General features: G+C 45.6%; 1 protein-coding gene across 30 annotated transcripts in view; it reads left to right on the forward strand.

Moving 5' to 3' along the window:
• The window catches only part of LOC112664092 (phosphodiesterase 4D interacting protein), a 400,486-nt gene that overhangs the window by 208,011 nt on the left and 170,616 nt on the right, over positions 1-21,859 (forward strand). For 13 of the 30 annotated variants that reach the window (XM_035700992.2, XM_025453330.3, XM_049095448.1 and 10 more), the window contains 9 exons: positions 3,705-3,917; positions 7,352-7,468; positions 8,609-8,835; positions 10,210-10,350; positions 11,665-11,803; positions 12,098-12,144; positions 12,418-12,444; positions 13,040-13,091; positions 13,775-14,817. In XM_035700992.2, the coding sequence (XP_035556885.2) occupies positions 3,705-3,917; positions 7,352-7,468; positions 8,609-8,835; positions 10,210-10,350; positions 11,665-11,803; positions 12,098-12,144; positions 12,418-12,444; positions 13,040-13,091; positions 13,775-13,968 (1,157 nt within the window). In that variant the 3' untranslated portion in view covers positions 13,969-14,817. Of the gene's footprint in view, positions 1-3,704; positions 3,918-7,351; positions 7,469-8,608; positions 8,836-10,209; positions 10,351-11,664; positions 11,804-12,097; positions 12,145-12,417; positions 12,445-13,012; positions 13,098-13,718; positions 14,818-21,859 lie in introns of those variants that run through there. The other 17 variants (XM_025453339.3, XM_025453349.3, XM_049095463.1 and 14 more) reach the window with 8 other exon arrangements.

Here is a 21,859-nt window from a genome sequence, read left to right on the forward strand (position 1 = left end):
CCAGAGGTTGCTGACATGAGCAAGGTCCAACTGAGAAATCTTTATAAGTAGGCCAGAAGAGTCCAACTCTATCTACCTAGATGGCCAGAGAAATGATCAAAGCCCAGATTATACAGTGATTTTTTTTTAATTAAAAAAACTGTCCTGATGACACCATCATGTGAGAAAGTCTTTAATATTGTGAGTAATACATATTGACCATCCATGCAACCAGGATAACAGGCAACCTGCTCCCACCCTGACCCATTCCCCACGGAGAAAATGAAAGGATCCAAAACAATATTTACAGAAATACTTCTAATAGAATCTAAATTTCAAGCCTGGATTTAAATTTTAAACTGTTTTATTGAGGACTTTTGCCACATGCTAAAATACTGATCTAACATTTGAGAATCACCTTCTTTTTCCCCATTGTTCTTCAAATGGGGGAAGGTATTCTAAACATCAAGTTAATGACTCCAACCAGGCTGGAACAGAGGACTGACATCAATATGATGAAATTTAGAAAAGATTAAAAAAAACAAAACAAAACACCTGAGCTTGATTAAAAATATCAGTGGTAGAAGTACAGGATGATGAGGCCTGACTCTTTAGCCATCTGTGGGCTTGAGGTTGAGGAGTTAGAAACTCGCTGCAACAAGGAACTTGTAGGTCAAGGTTTGCTACAAAAGCCAACCCAAACTGAGACCACGGTAGGGTAAGAGTGGTGTCCATATGGAAAGACTATGTCGGAAATATGGAAATATTGTTAGATTTTGGGGCGCCATCTTGTAAAAGGGACATTGACAAACCAGGGAACAGAGTGATGACAGGGGTCACCATGCTGAGGGACCTGAAATCTCAAACTGATTGAAGAAACTAATTTTTGGCCTGGAAAAGATCACAAGGAGATAAGAACTGGCTTTAAATATTTGAAGAACTAAAAATAAATAAATAAATAAATAAATAAATAAATAAATAAATATTTGAAGAACTATCAGGTGAAAAAGAGATGATGTGTTTGGTGTCCCTTCAGATGGCTGAACACCAGTCAAAGGCTGAGTGAAGGACAGTGGAATTTTGACTTACTTAATTATGCCTTCCTTATCACTAGAGCCTTCAAGTGATGAAATTGCTAGTTTGTGAAGGAATAAGCTTCCAATCCAAGCTCCCTTTGAATAGAAAGGGATGACTTGTCAGGAATCCCATAAAAGCATCTCTTGCTTTGGATGGGATGTTGGCTCTCGAAGCCTTTCAGTTCTAATTTTTTTTTCATTCTATGTTTAAAAATTCTTTAAGCAATATAGAATTTTCAATATCCAGCCAAATTTGAATTTTCATAAAACCTGATTGGATTTCCTAATGGGCTGATGAGAAGGTGAACCAGAACTTGAAGAAGTGTCAGGGACACTGCAGGCTGAGCAATAGCTAGTGTGCACTCATGGGAGCGTTGGATCAGGGAGTGTGAGGAGTCAGGTCAGTTGATGGAACAGATGATGCCAATATATAGAGGACCTACAAGGTACAGTGACAGTTTACATTCTACGTAGCAGGCCATGGAAAGTGCATATGTTTTTCCAAGCAAAACAGGTACTTGACAGGAACAGAACTCTCCAACGATAGGACTGGTGGGACATGCTGAAGTTGGGAGACATTCCAATCAGGGAAGCTCACTGTATGGGTACAATGATTGGGCATTTATTTATGTATGTCAGGAGAGGCTGATCTAAGGTGCTGTTGGGAAGATACAAAGGAATGGATAGAATGGCAATTTTTTAAAGAAAAACAAGCAAAACTGTGAGAATTTGGATGTAGGAAAGAAAGACAGGAAGGAGCTTCATGGAACTTCGGGGTTGATATCTAGAAAATACTTCATCCTGACTACATGCCTTTCATGCCTTGCTCCATTCTTACAGGTATTTAAGGAGTCATTTCTTTTTTTCATTTTTTTTTAAATTTTTTTATTTATTTATGATAGTCACAGAGAGAGAGAGAGAGAGAGGCAGAGACATAGGCAGAGGGAGAAGCAGGCTCCATGCACCGGGAGCCCGACGTGGGATTCAATCCCGGGTCTCCAGGATCGCACCCTGGGCCAAAGGCAGGTGCTAAACCGCTGCGCCACCCAGGGATCCCTAAGGAGTCATTTCAAAGCTACTACCACCAAGCCTCCATAATCCTTAATTTTATAATCCCATGAGAACTGTGAATTCTGTGAAATCTCTTTCATATATTCATTTGGTCACAAAACCTATCTGAACTGACCAAAGGGGTATTCATAGCCATTACTTATCCCACTCAGTGACACTGTTCATCTGGCTCATCACAGAAATGTGAATGTGTTCGACCAAAGGCCTGTGGCCCAGATGCAACCAGATGCATGTGCTATTTATGATAGATGGTATATAGGTCCTATTGCCTTTCTAAGCAACAAAACAAATTCTACTCATTGCAATATATTTGGCTTCAAGCTTTCAGGTAAGAGAGGTGGTCTTGTAGAATATTTCTCAGCTGTCTTCATCCCCAGTATGAAGAAACAGACTGTGTTTGGCAAATGAAGGCACCCTCCCCGTCCCCTCCAAAAAAAAGCAAAACCATGGAGAAGTGGAACCATCCAGTGAGCTGGCACTTCTGGCCTCCAGTGAAGACTCCCATTTCTACGTACTGCCAAAGGCCTGGCACTCTCCTCTTCTTCTCTTCCATGACTCCTGAGCATGGTGGCATCAACTCTCCTTCTCCCTCATCCCCTGCCCTTCTCTAGTCCAGTGGTGACCCCCGATCTTAGAAGACCCTGCTCTCGGGATCCCTGGGTGGCGCAGCGGTTTGGCGCCTGCCTTTGGCTCAGGGCGCGATCCTGGAGACCCGGGATCGAATCCCACGTCCGGCTCCCGGTGCATGGAGCCTGCTTCTCCCTCTGCCTGTGTCTCTGCCTCTCTCTCTCTCTGTGACTATCATAAATAAATAAAAAAATTAAAAAAAAAAAAAAGAAGACCCTGCTCTCTGGCCTGTAGGTCTAGGGTTCCTGTGGAAGCAGAATAATACTAGGCTTGACCTCTGATCCAAGGCTCTCTGGCTGCATGTGGGTCACATGAGCCTCAAGAAAATTCCAATGTGTGGTATCTCAACTCAATGTGAGCCAGGAAAAGTGGTAGCTGCATCCCAGTTGTGTGGCCTGGGTCCCTGAGAGGACAGTGGGGTCCTGAGCAGAGAGGGATATCACAGAGGAGTGTTTTAACAGATGCTTGTGATGTAGTTCTGGAATACAGGTGAGGTTGGGTGAGGTGAGGTCTGGAGCTGACAGCCAAGAAAGAATTCTTGAGATGTCTTTGGTGCAAAATGTCTTTGGTTTTATTAAAGCTGGGGACAGGACCCCTCTGCAGGAGCAGCTGCCCCAGGGTTGTGAGGGGTTGCTGATTAAATACTTGGGAGTTGAGGGAGATTAGGAAAAGGGAGGTTTCTAGAGGATTTTCATATGTTAAAGAAGACATACTTGGAGGCCATGCAGTTGTCAAGTTGAGGTTGTTTTTCCTTCTAGCAAAGCATTACCATTAAGATTTTTTGGAGCATCATGGAGGAATGTCACACAAATCCCATCCAGGATTATGTGGATTGGAGAAGGGGGTAGTTTACCGGGTGTCAGTTTGTGCTTTTTCCTCAGCTAGACTTCTGCTCCCTCATCATTTGGAAATGCTTGGATCCATGTCACCATACACCTCCTCTCCTTTCAGCTTCCACTTGGGATGCCTATCACCAGGTCCCTTTGAGCAGTGACTTGAGCCACCTGGTGGCAGAGATCCGAGCTTTGCGAGGGCAGCTGGAGCAAAGCATACAGGTGAATAACTGTCTGCGACTGCAGCTGGAGCAGCAGCTGGATGGCGGAAGGAGCAAAACCAGCCTCAGTCCCTCTTCCACCAGCCAGGAGGACCCTGGAGACAAGCAAGGTAGGAAGGACAAGGGGACCTATAGTGAGCAGGGCAGTCACGAGGATGTCACTGGTCAAAGGGACCGACTTACCTCTTCCACACTCCTTGGGGTCAGGGTGAAATGGGAGCTTTGGGAGAAAGCATGGGATTTAGGATCACAGCTGGCTCCAGATTCTGAGTTTGCCACTACAGGTTGCTTGCCTTGGGCAAGGTGTTTGAAGCCCTCAGGTACTTAAGCCTTAGTTTTCTCCTCTTCAAGATGAAGATGATAATCATATAGACGTTGTATGTCATTTGGAGCATGACATGAAATCACTTACAAGTGCCTGACACAAGAATTGCTCAACAGTAACTAGCTGTGTATGTTAACGTATATTCCTTGTATTTGGGAAGTGCTTTAAAATGTACCATTGATGGGGGAACACAGGGCTAGCTGAGGACAAGGCACGAGCCTGGGGCAGCACATTGACAAGTCCTTGAAACAGGCAAAGGGACTTTCCTCTGCGGACTCAACTGCCTCAATGTTCATACTTTCAGCGGTTTAGCGCGCTGCCTTCAGCCCAGGGCGTGATTCTGGAGACTGGGGATAGAGTCCCTCGTCAGGCTCCCTGCATGGAGCCTGCTTCTCCCTCTGCCTGTGTCTGTACCTCTCTCTGTGTCTCTCACAAATAAATAAATAAAATCTTAAAAAAAAAAAAAAACTTTGCTAAGGGCAAAGGGCAATCTTAGCCAAACCCCCAGGAGCCTGTAAGACTACCTTAACATAGAAAAATTCCTTAAAAAAAAAAAAAAGAAAGAAAGAAAAATTCCTTTAGAAATTTCCTTTATTTTATTTTTTTTTTAATTTTATTTATTTATGATAGTCACAGAGAGAGAGAGAGAGGCAGAGACACAGGCAGAGGGAGAAGCAGGCCCCATGCACCAGGAGCCTGACAGGGGGATTCGATCCCGGGTCTCCAGGATCTTGCCCTGGGCCAAAGGCAGGCGCTAAACCACTGCACCACCCAGGGATCCCTAGAAATTTCCTTTATCTCTAAACCCCCAAGATACATGTTGGCAATCATCCCCCAAGCACATGGCCCACCCATATACATCTGAAGGGTCTCATGACTCAGGGTTTATTAGACGTTAATAAGTGACCTCTTCCCAACAATAGCTAGCCCCCTCAAGGTCCTGGAGAGCTTGCTTCCAAAATTCCTTAGATAGTAAACTATCCTCAAACCCCTCCCAACTCCCAGGGATATATAATCAGCCATCCCTCACAGGCCTGGGGCAGCAGCTCTTCCTCCCCAAGGGTTCTGTCCTGTGCTTTAATAAAACCACCATTTTGCACCAAAGATGTCTCAAGAATTCTTTCTTGGTCATCAGCTCCGGACCTCATCTATATTCCAAAACTTCATCACCATGAATTTTCAAACAATTTTTCAAACTGTTTCATCCAAGGAAAGGGAGGTTTTACTCTCAGTATTTCACATGGGAAAATTCTGGCATTGAGACCTTAACTGGAATCCTAAGGTTTGCAGCCAGAGGTTTGGATTTCCAGCCCGTCCTTCGTCCTCACTGTGCTCTGTGTCAGTATCGCTGGCCTCCCATTCTCTAATTTTGAGGGGAACTCAGCTGGGAGGAAACCATTCCTGCCCCCGGGGCAGTCCTGGCTGTGGAAAAGCACTGACCGGACAATTATCTTATTTGTCAAATGAAGGTGACTGCTTCTGAGATCATGCATTGTGGCCATTAAATAAGAACGAGTTAAAAAATAATAAATAGGGATCCCTGGGTGGCGCAGCGGTTTGGCGCCTGCCTTTGGCCCAGGGCGCGATCCTGGAGACCCGGGATCGAATCCCACTTCAGGCTTCCGGTGCATGGAGCCTGCTTCTCCCTCTGCCTGTATCTCTGCCTGTATCTCTGCCTCTCTCTCTCTCTCTCTCTGTGTGACTATCATAAATAAATAAAAATTAAAAAATAATAATAATAAATAAATAAATACATACATACATACATACATACATACATACATACATACATACATACGAGTTGCGTGGGCTGCCGAGCATCTTGCCTGGCCTGTAGAAACTGCTGGGCTGCATTAGGTGGATCCCTGGCTCTCCTCAGGCTGCCACAATGGTTGTAGTGTTCAGTTGTGATTCCCAACTTTCCCCTCTCACTGTGTCCCCACGACACCAGCCGGGATTTAGTACCGGTGACGCCACGGCTTCTCCTGCTCCTCACCCAGCACAGACACCTGGCCTGGAAAGCTGGTTCTAAACCACCTTTGCCTGAGCAGGATCGTTCCGGTCTTCTCTGTGATATTTTCCACTTCCTCCACTGGAGGGTTGCTGCCTGGTGTCCAGGAGGGGATCTCTAGCGCACCATGGCTTCTGTCTCTACTCTTCTCATCCTACTACATTTTTTCCAGCACTAACTCAGGATGGTGATTGGAATGCTAGTTTAATTGGTGACAAATCAATTCATTCTTTGATCCAGTAATTTTGATACATATATTACAAAAATGTGATGTGGGAAAATTGGGGTTCGGAGCTGACAGCCAAGAAAGAACTCTTGACACATTTTTGGTGCAATAAGGTGTTTGTATTATAGCATGGGGACAAAACTTGTGGGCAGAAAGAGCTGGACTGAAGCTGTGAGGAACCATTGATTATATACTTTGGAGTTGGCAGAGGTAAAGGCAAAGGGATGTTTCCAAAAGGATTTTCATATGCTAAAGAAGACTCAGAGGATACCGGAGGCCTGGCTATTGTCAAGCTTAGACTGTTTTTCCCCCTAGCAAGTCATTAACATTAAGACAGTTGGGAGTTCCTGAACTACTGTCCTGTTCTGCCTGCCTCAAGTATTTGTCAGTGAGCTGCAGGTTATAAGGAAATCTTTTTAGTTTTATCTACATTTATTTTGCCTTTGTTTTCCACATCATATGTACACATATTTATATTTAGTTACAAATCATTGTATTAGGGATGCCTGGGTGGCTCAGTGGTTGAGTGTGTGCCTTGGGCTCAGGTCATGATCCTGCATCCAGGGATGGAGTCCCTCATTAGGCTCCCCACAGAGAATCTGCTTCTCCCTCTGCCTGTGTCTCTGCCTCTCATGAATAAATAAATAAAATCTTAAAAAAAAAAAAAACCTGCAAGGCGTTGTATTAGAAATTGCACGCAGAAATATATTCAAAACACAGGTTAGAAAAATGTACCTAGAAATTTTTCAAACCAGAAGTTGCTTCTCATGGAACACACTTCCACTAAAGGAACGTGTTTTTGTTCCAAACTAAGGGATTTTTTTTTGCTGTCACTTACAATCCTGGTCTGTGAGTGAGGATCATATGAGATGAATCACGCTGCCTTAGATATCTGCTGGTGAAGACTAGGCTGTGCATGGGGCTTGATGAGTAGTGTGTTCTGGGGATCCTGAAAATTGTTCTTCTTCTCTTTCCACCCTAGACTCAATTGCTTCCCCTCCAGTCCGAGATGTTGGCATGAATTCTCCAGCTCTCATGTTCCCTAGCTCTTCTCCTGCTGCTCCAGGCTCAGAGACAGCTATTTTCAATAGGATAAATGGTAAGTATGGCAACTGAAGAATTCAGGGACTGATGATGGGAAGTTATTAATGCAAGTAACCTTGGTTACTAATGGACACATTATCTGATTGGAGAGATTTTTCTCCCCGGGTCCCGAGGTCTTTAGCCCTACTCATTGCACCTTCTGTGGCCACGTTTCTTGCCATTATCCCTCCTGTGGTTTTCCTTTGGCTCTGTTGTGCTTCATTGCACTTTAATCTTTCTCCTTGTAAGTGCTCTCTGCAGTCAGCTTAATTTCTTTGTCTGTGTCTTCCTAACCTGAGATTTAAAATTTTTTATTCGAATACTATTTGTCCTGGATATTTCATTTGTCAATAAGGATTTGGCTCCCCTCAATTTTATCATTATGAGATGATGTAAGAAAGACTGGAAAAACAGAACCCAGAAATCTATGGGCTTGGCACCTTGCTTGTATCTTCCTGTATGATGAAGTTTTGGAATATAGGTGAGGTCTGGAGCTGATGACCAAGAAAGAATTCTTGAGATGTCTTTGGTGCAAAATGGTGGTTTTATTAAAGCACAGGACAGAACCCTTGGGCAGGAAGAGCTGCTGCCCCAGGCCTGTGAGGGATGGCTGATTATATTCCTGGGAGTTGGGAGGGGTTTGAGGATAGTTTTCTATCTAAGGAATTTTGGAAGCAAGCTCTCCAGGACCTTGAGGGAGCTAGCTATTGTTGGGAAAAGGTCACTTATTAACGTCTAATAAACCCTGAGTCATGAGACCCTTCAGATGTATATGGGTGGGCCATGTGCTTGGGGGATGATTGCCAACATGTATCTTGGGGGTTTAGAGATAAAGGAAATTTCTAAAGGAATCTTTATATGCTAAAGTAGGCTTACAGGATCCTAGCGGTCAGGCTAAGATTGCCCTTTGCCTTTAGCAAAGCATGAACATTGAGGCAGTTGTCCATAGAGGAATGTCCCTCTGCCTGTTTCAAGGGCTTGTCAATGTGCTGCCCCAGGCTTGTGCTTTGTTCCCAGCTAGTCCTCTGTTACCTCATCACATAGTATCTCTCCTGTTCCTGACCTCTTTGACTACTTGATGTCTCTTTTAGAGTGAAGTGGACTGAGATTATGCTCTTCACTGTGGATTCCATGTTGTTCTGGTTTTGTTTTTCAGAGCTGAATTTGGATGCTTTTCCAGTAATGAAGAACTCTCCCAAGCTGGAGGGCGAAGCTATCGATGGCTCCTTTGCCAATAAGCACGGCCGCCATGTGATTGGCCACATTGATGACTATAGTGCCCTAAGACAGCAGATTGGTGAGGGCAAAGTGCTGGTCAAAAAGATAACAGCACTTGTGAGATCAGCCTACACCCTCCCTGGCCTTGAAACTCAGGCGACAGAGGTAATCACATCATAGGTCTGAGGTCCTCCTCTTCCTTGTGCCCTTTTTCTTTCTGATTTTAGCTCCTTCTCCTGCTGTACATCTCCCACAGTTGAGGATACATCTTATGCTTAACACTCAGCCAGGCCTCTCTTTTCCATCTCCTATCTTCATTATAAACTCTGTTCTGATTGACATTTCCTCTCAGAACCACAGAAAAGCCTGTGCAGCATTGTCATCCTCATCTGTAGAGCATTAGCTGAGCATTGGATGACATGTGGTGCTCTGCTGAGCACCTTTTGGTAGCTTCCTGTCTGATCCAGTCACCCTGGAGCATGGTCATCCATGGGTAGAGTAAAATCACTTAATCAGATGGCTGGAAATTCAAGATTTGCATCCCAATGGGCCTCATGCTGTTAGAAGGGGTGAGAAGCCTGGCAGCCAGGGGACTGCTCTGTGCAAACTGAGCAGGGGAAGGAAGCAGCCAGCAAGCTTTCTCAAAGTACTTCCTTGTTCAGAGAAGTACCAGCTGCTGGGGCAACCCCAATGGCCCAGCCGTTTAGCACTGCCTTCAGCCGGGGGTGTGATCCTGGAGACCCTGGATCGAGTCCCACATCAGGCTCCCTGCATGGAGCCTGCTTCTCCCTCTGCCTGTGTCTCTGCCTCTCTATCTCTGTGTGTGTGTGTGTGTGTGTGTGTGTGTGTGTGTGTGTGTGTGTGTGTGTCTGTCATGAGTAAATAAATAAAATCTTTAAAAAAAAAAAAAAAGTAGTACCAGCTGCTGTGCTAAGCCACTGGAGATACATGGATGTGCAGGGACAACCCTTTCCCCAAGAGCCCCTACCACAGAGAGAAAGCCACACATCCAAGTAAATAAGGACAACAGAGGGTCTGCGCTCCTTGTCAGAAGCCATCCTCTTGAGTTGTGAGGGCAGGAAACAGAGGGTTCATTCTGTGGGGCAAGGAAAGTCACAGGGTCCTGGAGGAACCATTGCGGGGTGCACAGTTTCTCTGGGTGATGGAGGATGACATTCCAGGTCAAGGGAATGGCATCTCAGTCCTTGGAGCTACAAATGGTTCAGCCCAGTTGAAGCAGAGGGTGTGATTTAGGGGTTTGTACAGGGGGTGCCAATGCAAAATCAAGGACCTAAGACTTGAGAGCAAGGAGCAGGACTAGAAGTGATTCTTGCAGTTTGGAGGTCACTGCTGAGGTGGAGATCCTGGGCTTCCGGGTATAAAGGGGTTTCACAGGGTCAGTCAGGCCCGTGTGTGGGTGTTGCACTCATGAAGGAAACTTGAGCCCTGTGCTGGGTGGGGGAGAGAGGGGCAAGACAGTGTGATCTCTCAGCCTCAATGATGTCCAAGACTATCTCCCCCATCTCTACCTTCTCCCAGGTGCCAGGTGGCAAAGGCATCCATGAACTTGGGAGCAGCACCCAAGCCCTGCAGCACGTGCTGGAGGAGTCGGCCTCCCTCCTCAATATGTTCTGGCGAGCGGCCCTGCCAAGCTCCAGCCCTGCCCTGTCTGGCAACATGGTGAGTGGCAGCATCCTTCCCTGCTTCTTCCCCAGATGGCATTCTGCCTCTTTGGTTCCACACGTCCTAAAGGTCAGGAGCTGAACAGTTGAGGTGGGACAGAGGGGCTGTAGAGGAGTGTCCCTGGAGGGAGATGGGTCACCTCTGGTGGCTGCTTGCAGTGCAGCTCTTCCAACACCCCTTCTCCTCCCACCCCCTGCAGAGAGGGAAGGGCACAATATATAGACAGCATTTTGTCTTTCTCTCAAATAAAGAAGTAAAGATCTTAAAAAGAAAGAAAAAGTAAAGGGTGCATGGGTGGTTCATTTACTTAACTGTCTCACTTCTCCCGGGGTCCTGGGATCAAGCCCCACATCAGGCTCCCTGCTCAGTGGGGAGCATACTTCTCCCTCTGCCTCTGCCCGTCCCCCCTGCTCCCTTTCTCTCTCTCTCTCTCCCTCTTTATCTCTCTCTCTCTCAAGTAAATAAATACAATCTTTAAGTAAAAATCTTTAAAAAACAATATGGAGAAGGTAGATACACAAGAATGCTGGTGACCCATGAATGTTCAGGTTCTTTTACTTTCTCAACTTACCTGAACTGAAAAGTTTAGGGACATGTGAAAGGGTCAACACCTCCTTTCCCTGTGCTACCCCCACAGAATGTCACCATAAGATGACCAGCCTTTAGCCACCCACTGCATCCCAACCTACAGATTACTTCCACATCTCTGGGACAGGCCCAGGAGAGTCAGCCACCCCCCGACTTATGAAGGGCTCTCAGATATGAGGATTAGATTCTGGTTGGCAGGATCCTGGACAGGAAGGTTTCTCAATCTCCCCCGCCCCTCCCCTGCCCCATCCCCCATGACCATGGGAGCCAAGTTAATATCAATGACACCTTACAGGCTCCAACTATGCCAGTTCCAAGGGAGAGAGTGTTTTGCCATCTTGAAGTTGGTACAAATATTTACAACATGGCAGACTGTATCCGCAGGCATAACATTCCCAAGGAGCAAGTCTTATCCGTGAGGCCAGGGCAGGAGAACGGATGTCAGCCACTAACTGTGAGCTCTGTTCCCCACTGGGAGTTCTGGTATTTCCCTGGAGGCCTGAGTTCATCTCCATGGGGCTCCCAGGTTCGCAGTGTCCTGACCTGATGGGCTCATCCTAAGCTGGCCTCAGCTGGAGGGTTTTAGAGGCTTTCCTGGAGGGAATCCAGTCCAGAAATCATTGAGAAGATTATAGAATCCCACTTTTTATTTTCAAGAGCCACAAAGCATGAGGAGCTTTAGGCTTTCTGACCATTGACAGAGAGCCTCTAATACTTCCCCAGGGACAGGCCATGAAAAAGGAACTTCTGGAACTGAGAACCAAACTGACCAAACAGGAGACCCTCCTTCAGTGCACAGCTGAGCGTCTAAAGACCACCCACCAGCAGAAGGAGAGCATGGAGCAGTTCATCTTCAGCCATTGTGGGTGTCCTGAGCCAGGGGATGGGAGAGGAGATTGGGGGTGCAGTGGGGGAGGGTGTTCCACACTCTCTACTTAGGCTGTGGATGACAAGACAGATTGGGGGGAAGGGGCAGACTGATGTAATGTCCCCAAACCTCCTGTGACAGGAGTCCTTGTGGGTGCAGAGGGAGGGGCAGGTGGGGCAGCAGGAGGCCCTGGGTTGACCTGCCAGAAAGACACACTTTAGAACCCACACCAGGCAAATATGGGCCAAGCTGGTCACTTCTGCCTGCCTGGCTGTTTTGTTGTTTCAGTGACCAGGACACATGATGTTTTGAAGAAGGCAAGGACTAATTTGGAGGTAAGGATCCCCTTGCACCAGTCCAAGCCACAGAGCCCAGCCCAAATCTCTCCCCATGTCTTCAGAGTCTGCAGACTTCTGCAGAGTCTGCCGACCCGCTCTGACCTTCCAGGAGAAGATTTCTAGTCCACTTGTAGGACTGGGGTCCTCAATAAGCCTCCTTCCAGCTTCGCTCCCCATCACCTCTCCCGCCCCAGCTCCTCCCCTGCCATCTCGGCTCCTTGTCACTTTGTCACCCTCTTCTCTCCTCTCTACATTTCTTCCCTCCTTTAGGCCAAGTCAGGAATCCGAGGAAAGCAAGTGAGTTGATTCTCAAGGTCAGGGGACATGGGGAGACAGCCTCTGAATCAGCATCCAGGAAAGGGGTGTTGGGGCCAGCTCTAGGGTTTCCCGTAACACTTCTCATTCACTTCATGAACACATGAAAACAAGATGCAATCTAATCGGTTGCTCCACTGCATACTCTATCAGGCTGAGAAGAGCAATTCAATTTTCATACAACTTTTTCCAAAGAAAACCATTGGTTCTTATTGACCTAAAAGCGAATTTGGTAACAAATAAAAATGAAACTTGAGGAGACATGTTACCATATGGCAGGCATTCTGTACATTACCTTAAAATACTAATACATTCCCTAGCAAGTTTGATGATGAATAGCAGGTGGCCTGCAAATCAGAACCTAAACCTTTCACATGGTCTTTAAAGCTCTGCCATGAGCAATGGGGCCTATTCCTAGGATGGTTCCTTGACTGTAACCTGAGAGAATGTTGATCCCACAGCATGAAATGGGTCAGGACATGAGTTCACTCTCCTTTTTTTTTTTTTTTTTTTTTTTTGGGTGTTAACTCCCTTTTGTTCTTCTCTGCTGACTCCTTTCTTTCCTGAGCCTCTATAGAAGAACACTTACAAGATGGCCTCTGTAAAGCCTTATTCCTGCCCCAGCAAAGGTAACCCTACAGCCCCAAACACGGACTGGCTTCCCCTTGATTGGACATTTCCTCTGCACTTCCCAGAGACCAATGGAAAGGACCTAAGGCCCAGTGTCTAATCCCTGTCCCTGAGGCTTTGGGTGGCCCCTCATCTGTAAGAGGGGGCACTAGACTCAGGGGGTTCTGAGCTCCCTGCTGACTCAGCCCCTTCCTCTCCTCATGAATAAATGGGGTGTGAACTGAACAGGGGACCTCCCTGCACAATGTCCTCTCCTTCCTACAATAGGCTGTTACTACATGTGGATGTGTCATACCAAGCCCTTCTCTGTCTGGGAGGTCACAGAAGGCAACATTTTGCTCCAAGTGACTGGGGATGGAACTGGCCCCTGAAGAGGGAGTGTGGGATCTGGGCACTATGTGTATCATGGCTCTGAGCAGGGCCATCACCTGTCCCTGGTGGTGGGGAGCTTTCTCTCTGACCTGGTGGCAGCAGGGGATCCTCAGGAGCACACTCTGCCCCTGGGTGCATCCCCCTACAGGCTCTCACAGAGCTCCTGGGTCTGCCACTGCCCAGTGCTCACTGCAGCTCAGGGAGCCACCAGCAGGGCCTGATACTGGGCTCTCAGCTTATATTTTTGTTCCCAGGTGAAGTCCCTAAGGGCTCTGGCAAGCACCCCAGTCTTGTGACCCTTGCCTTCCAGGAGCCACGCAAGAAGAGGAGCCCCCAGAGGTCCTTCAAACAGCAGGAAGGATGGGCCTGCCCCCCTTTTGTGCAGGTCCCAATCTGCTGAGGAGGCTTGGACCCCACTCCTCCGCACGGGCTGGAGGGTCCAGGAGGAGTCAGACATGGCCCAGTGGACGAGGGGGAAAGGAAGGCAGCCTTTCCTGGGGCTAAGGAACACCATCCTTCAGGGGCTGCTCAGCCCAGCACTGAGAAAAACATGCAGGGTTTGTAGAGGAGCTCCTGACCCTGCTTCTAGGGCCACCGTGGCCTGGGAACTCGCAGCAGCCATTTCTCACTGCAGCACCTTTCTTCAGATGGTCAACTCAGGGGGCCTGGACCCTGCTTCCTACATGTGGTCCCCACATGGGAGCGCCTCAGCAGTTCTAGAGCACAGCACACAAGTGACAAAGGTGCCTGGGGGCCAGTGGGGCTCAGCCAGCACTGCTCCCAGATCCACCCTTACCTGGGGCCACGTCAGCTGGCCACACTGTCAGGCTGGGCATCAGTCTACACTGCAGCACCTGAGGGCTTTGATCCACCTGGTAAAAGCAGTGGCTTCCCACCTGCCATCTCCTGCTTAGCCTGGCACCTCCTATTTCCATTCTCTTATGATCTCCAATTTTAGTATATGTGCTGCCGAAGCGAGCACCTCTTATGATCTCCAAAGTGTGGTGACCTCACTCTAAATATGCCGTCTCTTTTCATCATCCTAACTCCTCTCTGGCAAGTAGGACTCACGGCCAGACCAAGCTCACTGAAAGTCCTGTGTAAGACAAACCAGGGATCACGTTAAGTGGCACCTCAGAAGCCCCCATTGTGTGCAAGCCTAGTCTGTGTCTTAGCAGTGCTTTAGAAGGCATGTACGCGTGTATAAATGTACCATAGATATTTATGTATGTTACTATAGCACTATGTGGAGGGCAACATAACAGGTGGACAGGGTCTGTCAGAGGAAATGAAAGAATCTTTCTGGTGGCTATGAAAGTAAAATCTGTATAAAGAATAAAACGTTTTTCTGCACCTGCTCTGTTTCTAATGTCAGTGCCAATCTCTAGGCTGGTAAGAGTATGAAAGATGCGCTGCCTCTATGAAGGTCATAGTCTAATGCTTGAAGTCTAAATTTAAAAGGAGACATCTTGCCTTCTTTGTCTTTTTCTAAGAGTCCTTAATCTGAAAATATTAGAGGGTACTTCTTAGATCTAGAGAGTCTTAGAGTCAGCAGTGGAGATCACAGGAGCCACTTCCTGGGCTCCAATCCCAAGAGTTTTAGTTGGTGAGGGTCCCAGAATCTGCATTTCTTGCATCAATACCCCAGGTGATTGTGATGCAGGTGGGCTACAGACCACAGTTTAAACTTGTCCTTTCACATTGACCCAAGACTATAAATAAAGTTGTTTTACTCAAAGACATTTGATTAACAAGTGTGTAAGTCACTCCATAAATGTTGGCATAGAGATCTGCAAATATTCCTTGGAAGAGTCCTGTTTTATGACCTTTACCTTCTAAGGATTACTATAAAGCTATCCCTCCACAATTATTTCTAGAAAGAGTTACAAACCTGGGCAATCACCACAAACATAACCCACTAATACTATCCTCACACCACCATTACCAGTAACAGAAAGATCCAACAAGAGTCAGACCTCAGGTGAGATGCCTCCTACTCTGATAGTCCATGGGGTGACCCCACATCTGCTGTCACACTCTGCTGTTCAAGTGTTTCCATGAAGGCTTTTGGTTGTCAGTATAGAGGAACTCCCTGGCCCAATCAGCAGAATGGATTGTTGTGCCCAAGGTTACGTATCGGAGAAACCACCAAGGAGCTGACACCGATGCAAACACACGAGGGTTTATTTACAAGCTCGAGCTTGGGTCCAAGTGTACCCGACACAGCGGAGCAGGGACTTGGACACCAAGCTGGGTTTCAGCTTAGTTTTATGGGATGGTCTAGGGGACCTCCAGAAGCGGGGGGAGGAGGAATTTCTCAAGTTCTATTTACATTCTGATATGGGGCTTTCAGGGGCGTTAAGCTCTGTTCTCATTCTAATATGGGACTTTCTGCCACTGGCTTGGGCTCTGTTCTCATTCTAATAGGGCTTTCTAGGGCTTTAAGCTGTAAACTGTTTTTTTTTTTTTTTTTTTTTTTTTCCTGTAACTCAAGTAATGTAAACTTCAGCTCTTATTCACAGGGGCCTGGGGTGGCTGTACTTGTGCTAACGCTGAACTTCAAGTGGAATGGCCTTAATTTTCTCAGCCTCCACATTTCCCCCTCTCAGAGGAACCTAAGGATGGACCCAATCATGGGTCCAGGTTGCTCTCAGAGTGAGCCAGGGGGAATGACTAAACCAGGATTTGAACCAACCTTGTTGCTGTTCTTGCTCCTGTTTACATGCCAGGGAAGAAACAACATCCTATGTTTAAGGCAGCACATAACCTCCCTCCCCCTTTGTTGTAAGAAGACTAAGTCTAGGGCAGCCCGGGTGGCTCAGGTGGTTTAGCACTGCCTTCAGCCCAGGGCCTGATCCTGGAGACCCGGGATTGAATCCCACATCGGGCTCCCTGCATGGAGCCTGCTTCCCCCTCTGCCTGTGTCTCTGCCTCTCTCTCTGTGTGTCTCTCATGAATAAATAAAAATAAAAAATAAAAAGAAGATTAAGTCTAATCCCCTTCTATTTTGAAGGACAACCTCAGACTAGGGAGTCTTGGAGGTGGGAAATAAGTGAGAATGGCGCAGTCTTAGCTTTAGAGGATTGTCCTTGTCTGGTTGGCTTTTCCATTCTGGAACAAAGTCCTTGAGAACTGTGGCTGTGGGTCAGCTGGCCGGACGGACGTAGGTGTAGTGGACCCAGGGAGTAATCCTGTTGACCTTGAGAGCGGTGGGAGTGGTCAGGATCACGATGTAAGGTCCCTTTCAGTGAGGTTGGAGCGTCTGGTGTTGGTATCTCCGCACATACACCCAGTCACCCGGCTGATATCGATGGGGGCCCGGGGGTGGCCCAGTCTCGTAGAGGGCCTTCAGCTTAGGCCACTCCTGCTCATGGGTTCATTGTAACATTTGGAGGGAGAAAAGAAGTTGGTGATCATCAAATTCAGCAAGCACCTCAGGTTTTAAATTGGGGATAACAGGTGGAGGAAGACCGAACATGATCTTGTAGGGAGTCAGTCCCATCTTATATGGGAAGTTCCTCACCCTATATAGGGCGAAGGGTAGGAGAGTCACCCAGTCCCCACCAGTCTCCAGGGCTAATTTAGTTAAGATCTCCTTTAATGTTCTGTTCGTCCTCTCTACCTGTCCTGAGCTCTGGGGCCTATACGCACAATGTAATTTCCAATTACATGCCCCAAGTACTAGTGCCACTCCCCGTGTTACCTTAGAGACAAATCCTGGGTGGTTGTCTGATCCAATCTTTTTTTTTTTTTTTTTTAATTTATTTTTTATTGGTGTTCAATCTACCAACATACAGAATAACACCCAGTGCCCGTCACCCATTCACTCCCACCCCCCGCCCTCCTCCCCTTCCACCACCCCTAGTTCATTTCCCAGAGTTAGCAGTCTTTACGTTCTGTCTCCCTTTCTGATATTTCCCACACATTTCTTCTCCCTTCCCTTATATTCCCTTTCACTATTATTTATATTCCCCAAATGAATGAGAACATATAATGTTTGTCCTTCTCCGACTGACTTACTTCACTCAGCATAATACCCTCCAGTTCCATCCACGTTGAAGCAAATGGTGGGTATTTGTCATTTCTAATAGCTGAGTAATATTCCATTGTATACATAAACCACATCTTCTTTATCCATTCATCTTTCGTTGGACACCGAGGCTCCTTCCACAGTTTGGCTATCGTGGCCATTGCTGCTATAAACATCGGGGTGCAGGTGTCCCGGCGTTTCATTGCATTTGTATCTTTGGGGTAAATCCCCAACAGTGCAATTGCTGGGTCGTAGGGCAGGTATATTTTTAACTGTTTGAGGAACCTCCACACAGTTTTCCAGAGTGGCTGCACCAGTTCACATTCCCACCAACAGTGTAAGAGGGTTCCCTTTTCTCCGCATCCTCTCCAACATTTGTTGTTTCCTGCCTTGTTAATTTTCCCCATTCTCACTGGTGTGAGGTGGTATCTCATTGTAGTTTTGATTTGTATTTCCCTGATGGCAAGTGATGCAGAGCATTTTCTCATATGCATGTTGGCCATGTCTATGTCTTCCTCTGTGAGATTTCTGTTCATGTCTTTTGCCCATTTCATGATTGGATTGTTTGTTTCTTTGGTGTTGAGTTTAATAAGTTCTTTATAGATCTTGGAAACTAGCCCTTTATCTGATATGTCATTTGCAAATATCTTCTCCCATTCTGTAGGTTGTCTTTGAGTTTTGTTGACTGTATCCTTTGCTGTGCAAAAGCTTCTTATCTTGATGAAGTCCCAATAGTTCATTTTTGCTTTTGTTTCTTTTGCCTTCGTGGATGTATCTTGCAAGAAGTTACTATGGCCGAGTTCAAAAAGGGTGTTGCCTGTGTTCTTCTCTAGGATTTTGATGGAATCTTGTCTCACATTTAGATCTTTCATCCATTTTGAGTTTATCTTTGTGTATGGTGCAAGAGAGTGGTCTAGTTTCATTCTTCTGCATGTGGATGTCCAATTTTCCCAGCACCATTTATTGAAGAGACTGTCTTTCTTCCAATGGATAGTCTTTCCTCCTTTATCGAATATTAGTTGCCCATAAAGTTCAGGGTCCACTTCTGGATTCTCTATTCTGTTCCACTGATCTATGTGTCTGTTTTTGTGCCAGTACCACACTGTCTTGATGACCACAGCTTTGTAGTACAACCTGAAATCTGGCATTGTGATGCCCCCAGATATGGTTTTCTTTTTTAAAATTCCCCTGGCTATTCGGGGTCTTTTCTGATTCCACACAAATCTTAAAATAATTTGTTCTAACTCTCTGAAGAAAGTCCATGGTATTTTGATAGGGATTGCATTAAACGTGTATATTGCCCTGGGTAACATTGACATTTTCACAATAATAATTCTGCCAATCCATGAGCATGGAATATTTTTCCATCTCTTTGTGTCTTCCTCAATCTCTTTCAGAAGTGTTCTATAGTTTTGAGGGTATAGATCCTTTACATCTTTGGTGAGGTTTATTCCTAGGTATCTTATGCTTTTGGGTGCAATTGTAAATGGGATTGACTCCTTAATTTCTCTTTCTTCAGTCTCATTGTTAGTGTATAGAAATGCCACTGACTTCTGGGCATTGATTTTGTATCCTGCCACGCTACCGAATTGCTGTATGAGTTCTAGCAATCTTGGGGTGGAGACTTTTGGGTTTTCTATGTAGAGTATCATGTCATCGGCGAAGAGAGAGAGTTTGACTTCTTCTTTGCCAATTTGAATGCCTTTAATGTCTTTTTGTTGTCTGATTGCTGAGGCTAGGACTTCCAGTACTATGTTGAATAGCAGTGGTGAGAGTGGACATCCCTGTCTTGTTCCTGATCTTAGGGGAAAGGCTCCCAGTGCTTCCCCATTGAGAATGATATTTGCTGTGGGCTTTTCATAGATGGCTTTTAAGATGTCAAGGAATGTTCCCTCTATCCCTACACTCTGAAGAGTTTTAATCAGGAATGGATGCTGTATTTTGTCAAATGCTTTCTCTGCATCCAATGAGAGGATCATATGGTTCTTGGTTTTTCTCTTGCTGATATGATGAATCACATTGATTGTTTTACGGGTGTTGAACCAGCCTTGTGTCCCAGGGATAAATCCTACTTGGTCATGGTGAATAATTTTCTTAATGAACTGTTGGATCCTATTGGCCAGTATCTTGTTGAGAATTTTTGCATCCATGTTCATCAGGGATATTGGTCTGTAATTCTCCTTTTTGGCGGGGTCTTTGTCTGGCTTTGGAATTAAGGTGATGCTGGCTTCATAGAACGAATTTGGAAGTACTCCATCTCTTTCTATCTTTCCAAACAGCTTTAGGAGAATAGGTATGATTTCTTCTTTAAACGTTTGATAAAATTCTCCTGGGAAGCCATCTGGCCCTGGACTCTTGTGTCTTGGGAGGTTTTTGATGACTGCTTCAATTTCCTCTCTGGTTATTGGCCTGTTCAGGTTTTCTATTTCTTCCTGTTCCAGTTTTGGTAGTTTGTGGCTTTCCAGGAATGCGTCCATTTCTTCTAGATTGCCTAATTTATTGGCGTATAGCTGTTCATAATATGTTTTTAAAATCGTTTGTATTTCCTTGGTGTTGGTAGTGATCTCTCCTTTCTCATTCATGATTTTATTAATTTGAGTCTTCTCTCTCTTCTTTTTAATAAGGCTGGCTAATGGTTTATCTATCTTATTAATTCTTTCAAAGAACCAACTCCTGGTTCTGTTGATCTGTTCCACAGTTCTTCTGGTCTCGATTTCGTTGAGTTCTGCTCGAATCTTTATTAACTCCCTTCTTCTCTTGGGTGTAGGATCTATTTGCTGTTTTTTCTCTAGCTCCTTTATGTGTAAGGTTAGCTTTTGTATTTGAGTTCTTTCCAGTTTTTGAATGGATGCTTGTATTGCGATGTATTTCCCCCTTAGGACTGCTTTTGCTGCATCCCAAAGATTTTGAACGGTTGTATCTTCATTCTCATTAGTTTCCATGAATCTTTTTAATTCTTCCTTAATTTCCTGGTTGACCCTTTTATCTTTTAGCAAGATGGTCCTTAACCTCCACGTGTTTGAGGTCCTTCCAAACTTCTTGTTGTGATTTAGTTCTAATTTCAAGGCATTATGGTCCGAGAATATGCAGGGGACAATCCCAATCTTTTGGTATCGGTTCAGACCCGATTTGTGTCCCAATATGTGGTCTATTCTGGAGAAAGTTCCATGTGCGCTTGAGAAGAATGTGTATTCAGTTGAGTTTGGATGTAAAGTTCTGTAGATATCTGTGAAATCCATCTGGTCCAGTGTATCATTTAAAGCTCTCGTTTCTTTGGAGATGTTGTGCTTAGAAGACCTATCGAGTATAGAAAGAGCTAGATTGAAGTCACCAAGTATAAGTGTATTATTATCTAAGTATTTCTTCACTTTGGTTAATAATTGATTTATATATTTGGCAGCTCCCACATTCGGGGCATATATATTGAGGATTGTTAAGTCCTCTTGTTGAATAGATCCTTTAAGTATGATATAGTGTCCCTCTTCATCTCTCACTACAGTCTTTGGGGTAAATTTTAGTTTATCTGATATAAGGATGGCTACCCCTGCTTTCTTTTGAGGACCATTCGAATGGTAAATGGTTCTCCAACCTTTTATTTTCAGGCTGTAGGTGTCCTTCTGTCTAAAATGAGTCTCTTGTAGACAGCAAATAGATGGGTCCTGCTTTTTTATCCAGTCTGACACCCTGCGCCTTTTGATGGGGTCATTAAGCCCGTTCACATTCAGAGTTACTATTGAGCGATATGAGTTTAGTGTCATCATGATATCTATTCAGTCTTTGTTTTTGTGGACTGTTCCACTGAACTTCTTCTTAAAGGGGAATTTTAAGAGTCCCCCTTAAAATTTCTTGCAGAGCTGGTTTGGAGGTCACATATTCTTTTAGTTGCTGTCTGTCTTGGAAGCTCTTTATCTCTCCTTCCATTTTGAATGAGAGCCTTGCTGGATAAAGTATTCTTGGTTGCATGTTCTTTTCATTTAGGACCCTGAATATATCCTGCCAGCCCTTTCTGGCCTGCCAGGTCTCTGTGGAGAGGTCTGCTGTTACCCTAATACTCCTCCCCATAAAAGTCAGGGATTTCTTGTCTCTTGCTGCTTTAAGGATCTTCTCCTTATCTTTGGAATTTGCAAGCTTCACAATTAAATGTCGAGGTGTTGAACGGTTTTTATTGATTTTAGGGGGGGGGATCTCTCTATTTCCTGGATCTGAATGCCTGTTTCCCTTCCCAGATGAGGAAAGTTTTCAGCTAGAATTTGTTCAAATACATATTCTGGCCCTCTGTCCCTTTCGGCGCCCTCGGGAACCCCAATTAAACGTAGGTTTTTCTTCCTCAGGCTGTCGTTTATTTCCCTTAATCTATCTTCATGG

The sequence above is a fragment of the Canis lupus genome, chromosome 17 (genome assembly GCF_003254725.2).
Source record: "Canis lupus dingo isolate Sandy chromosome 17, ASM325472v2, whole genome shotgun sequence".
Taxonomy (NCBI): Eukaryota; Metazoa; Chordata; class Mammalia; order Carnivora; family Canidae; genus Canis; species Canis lupus.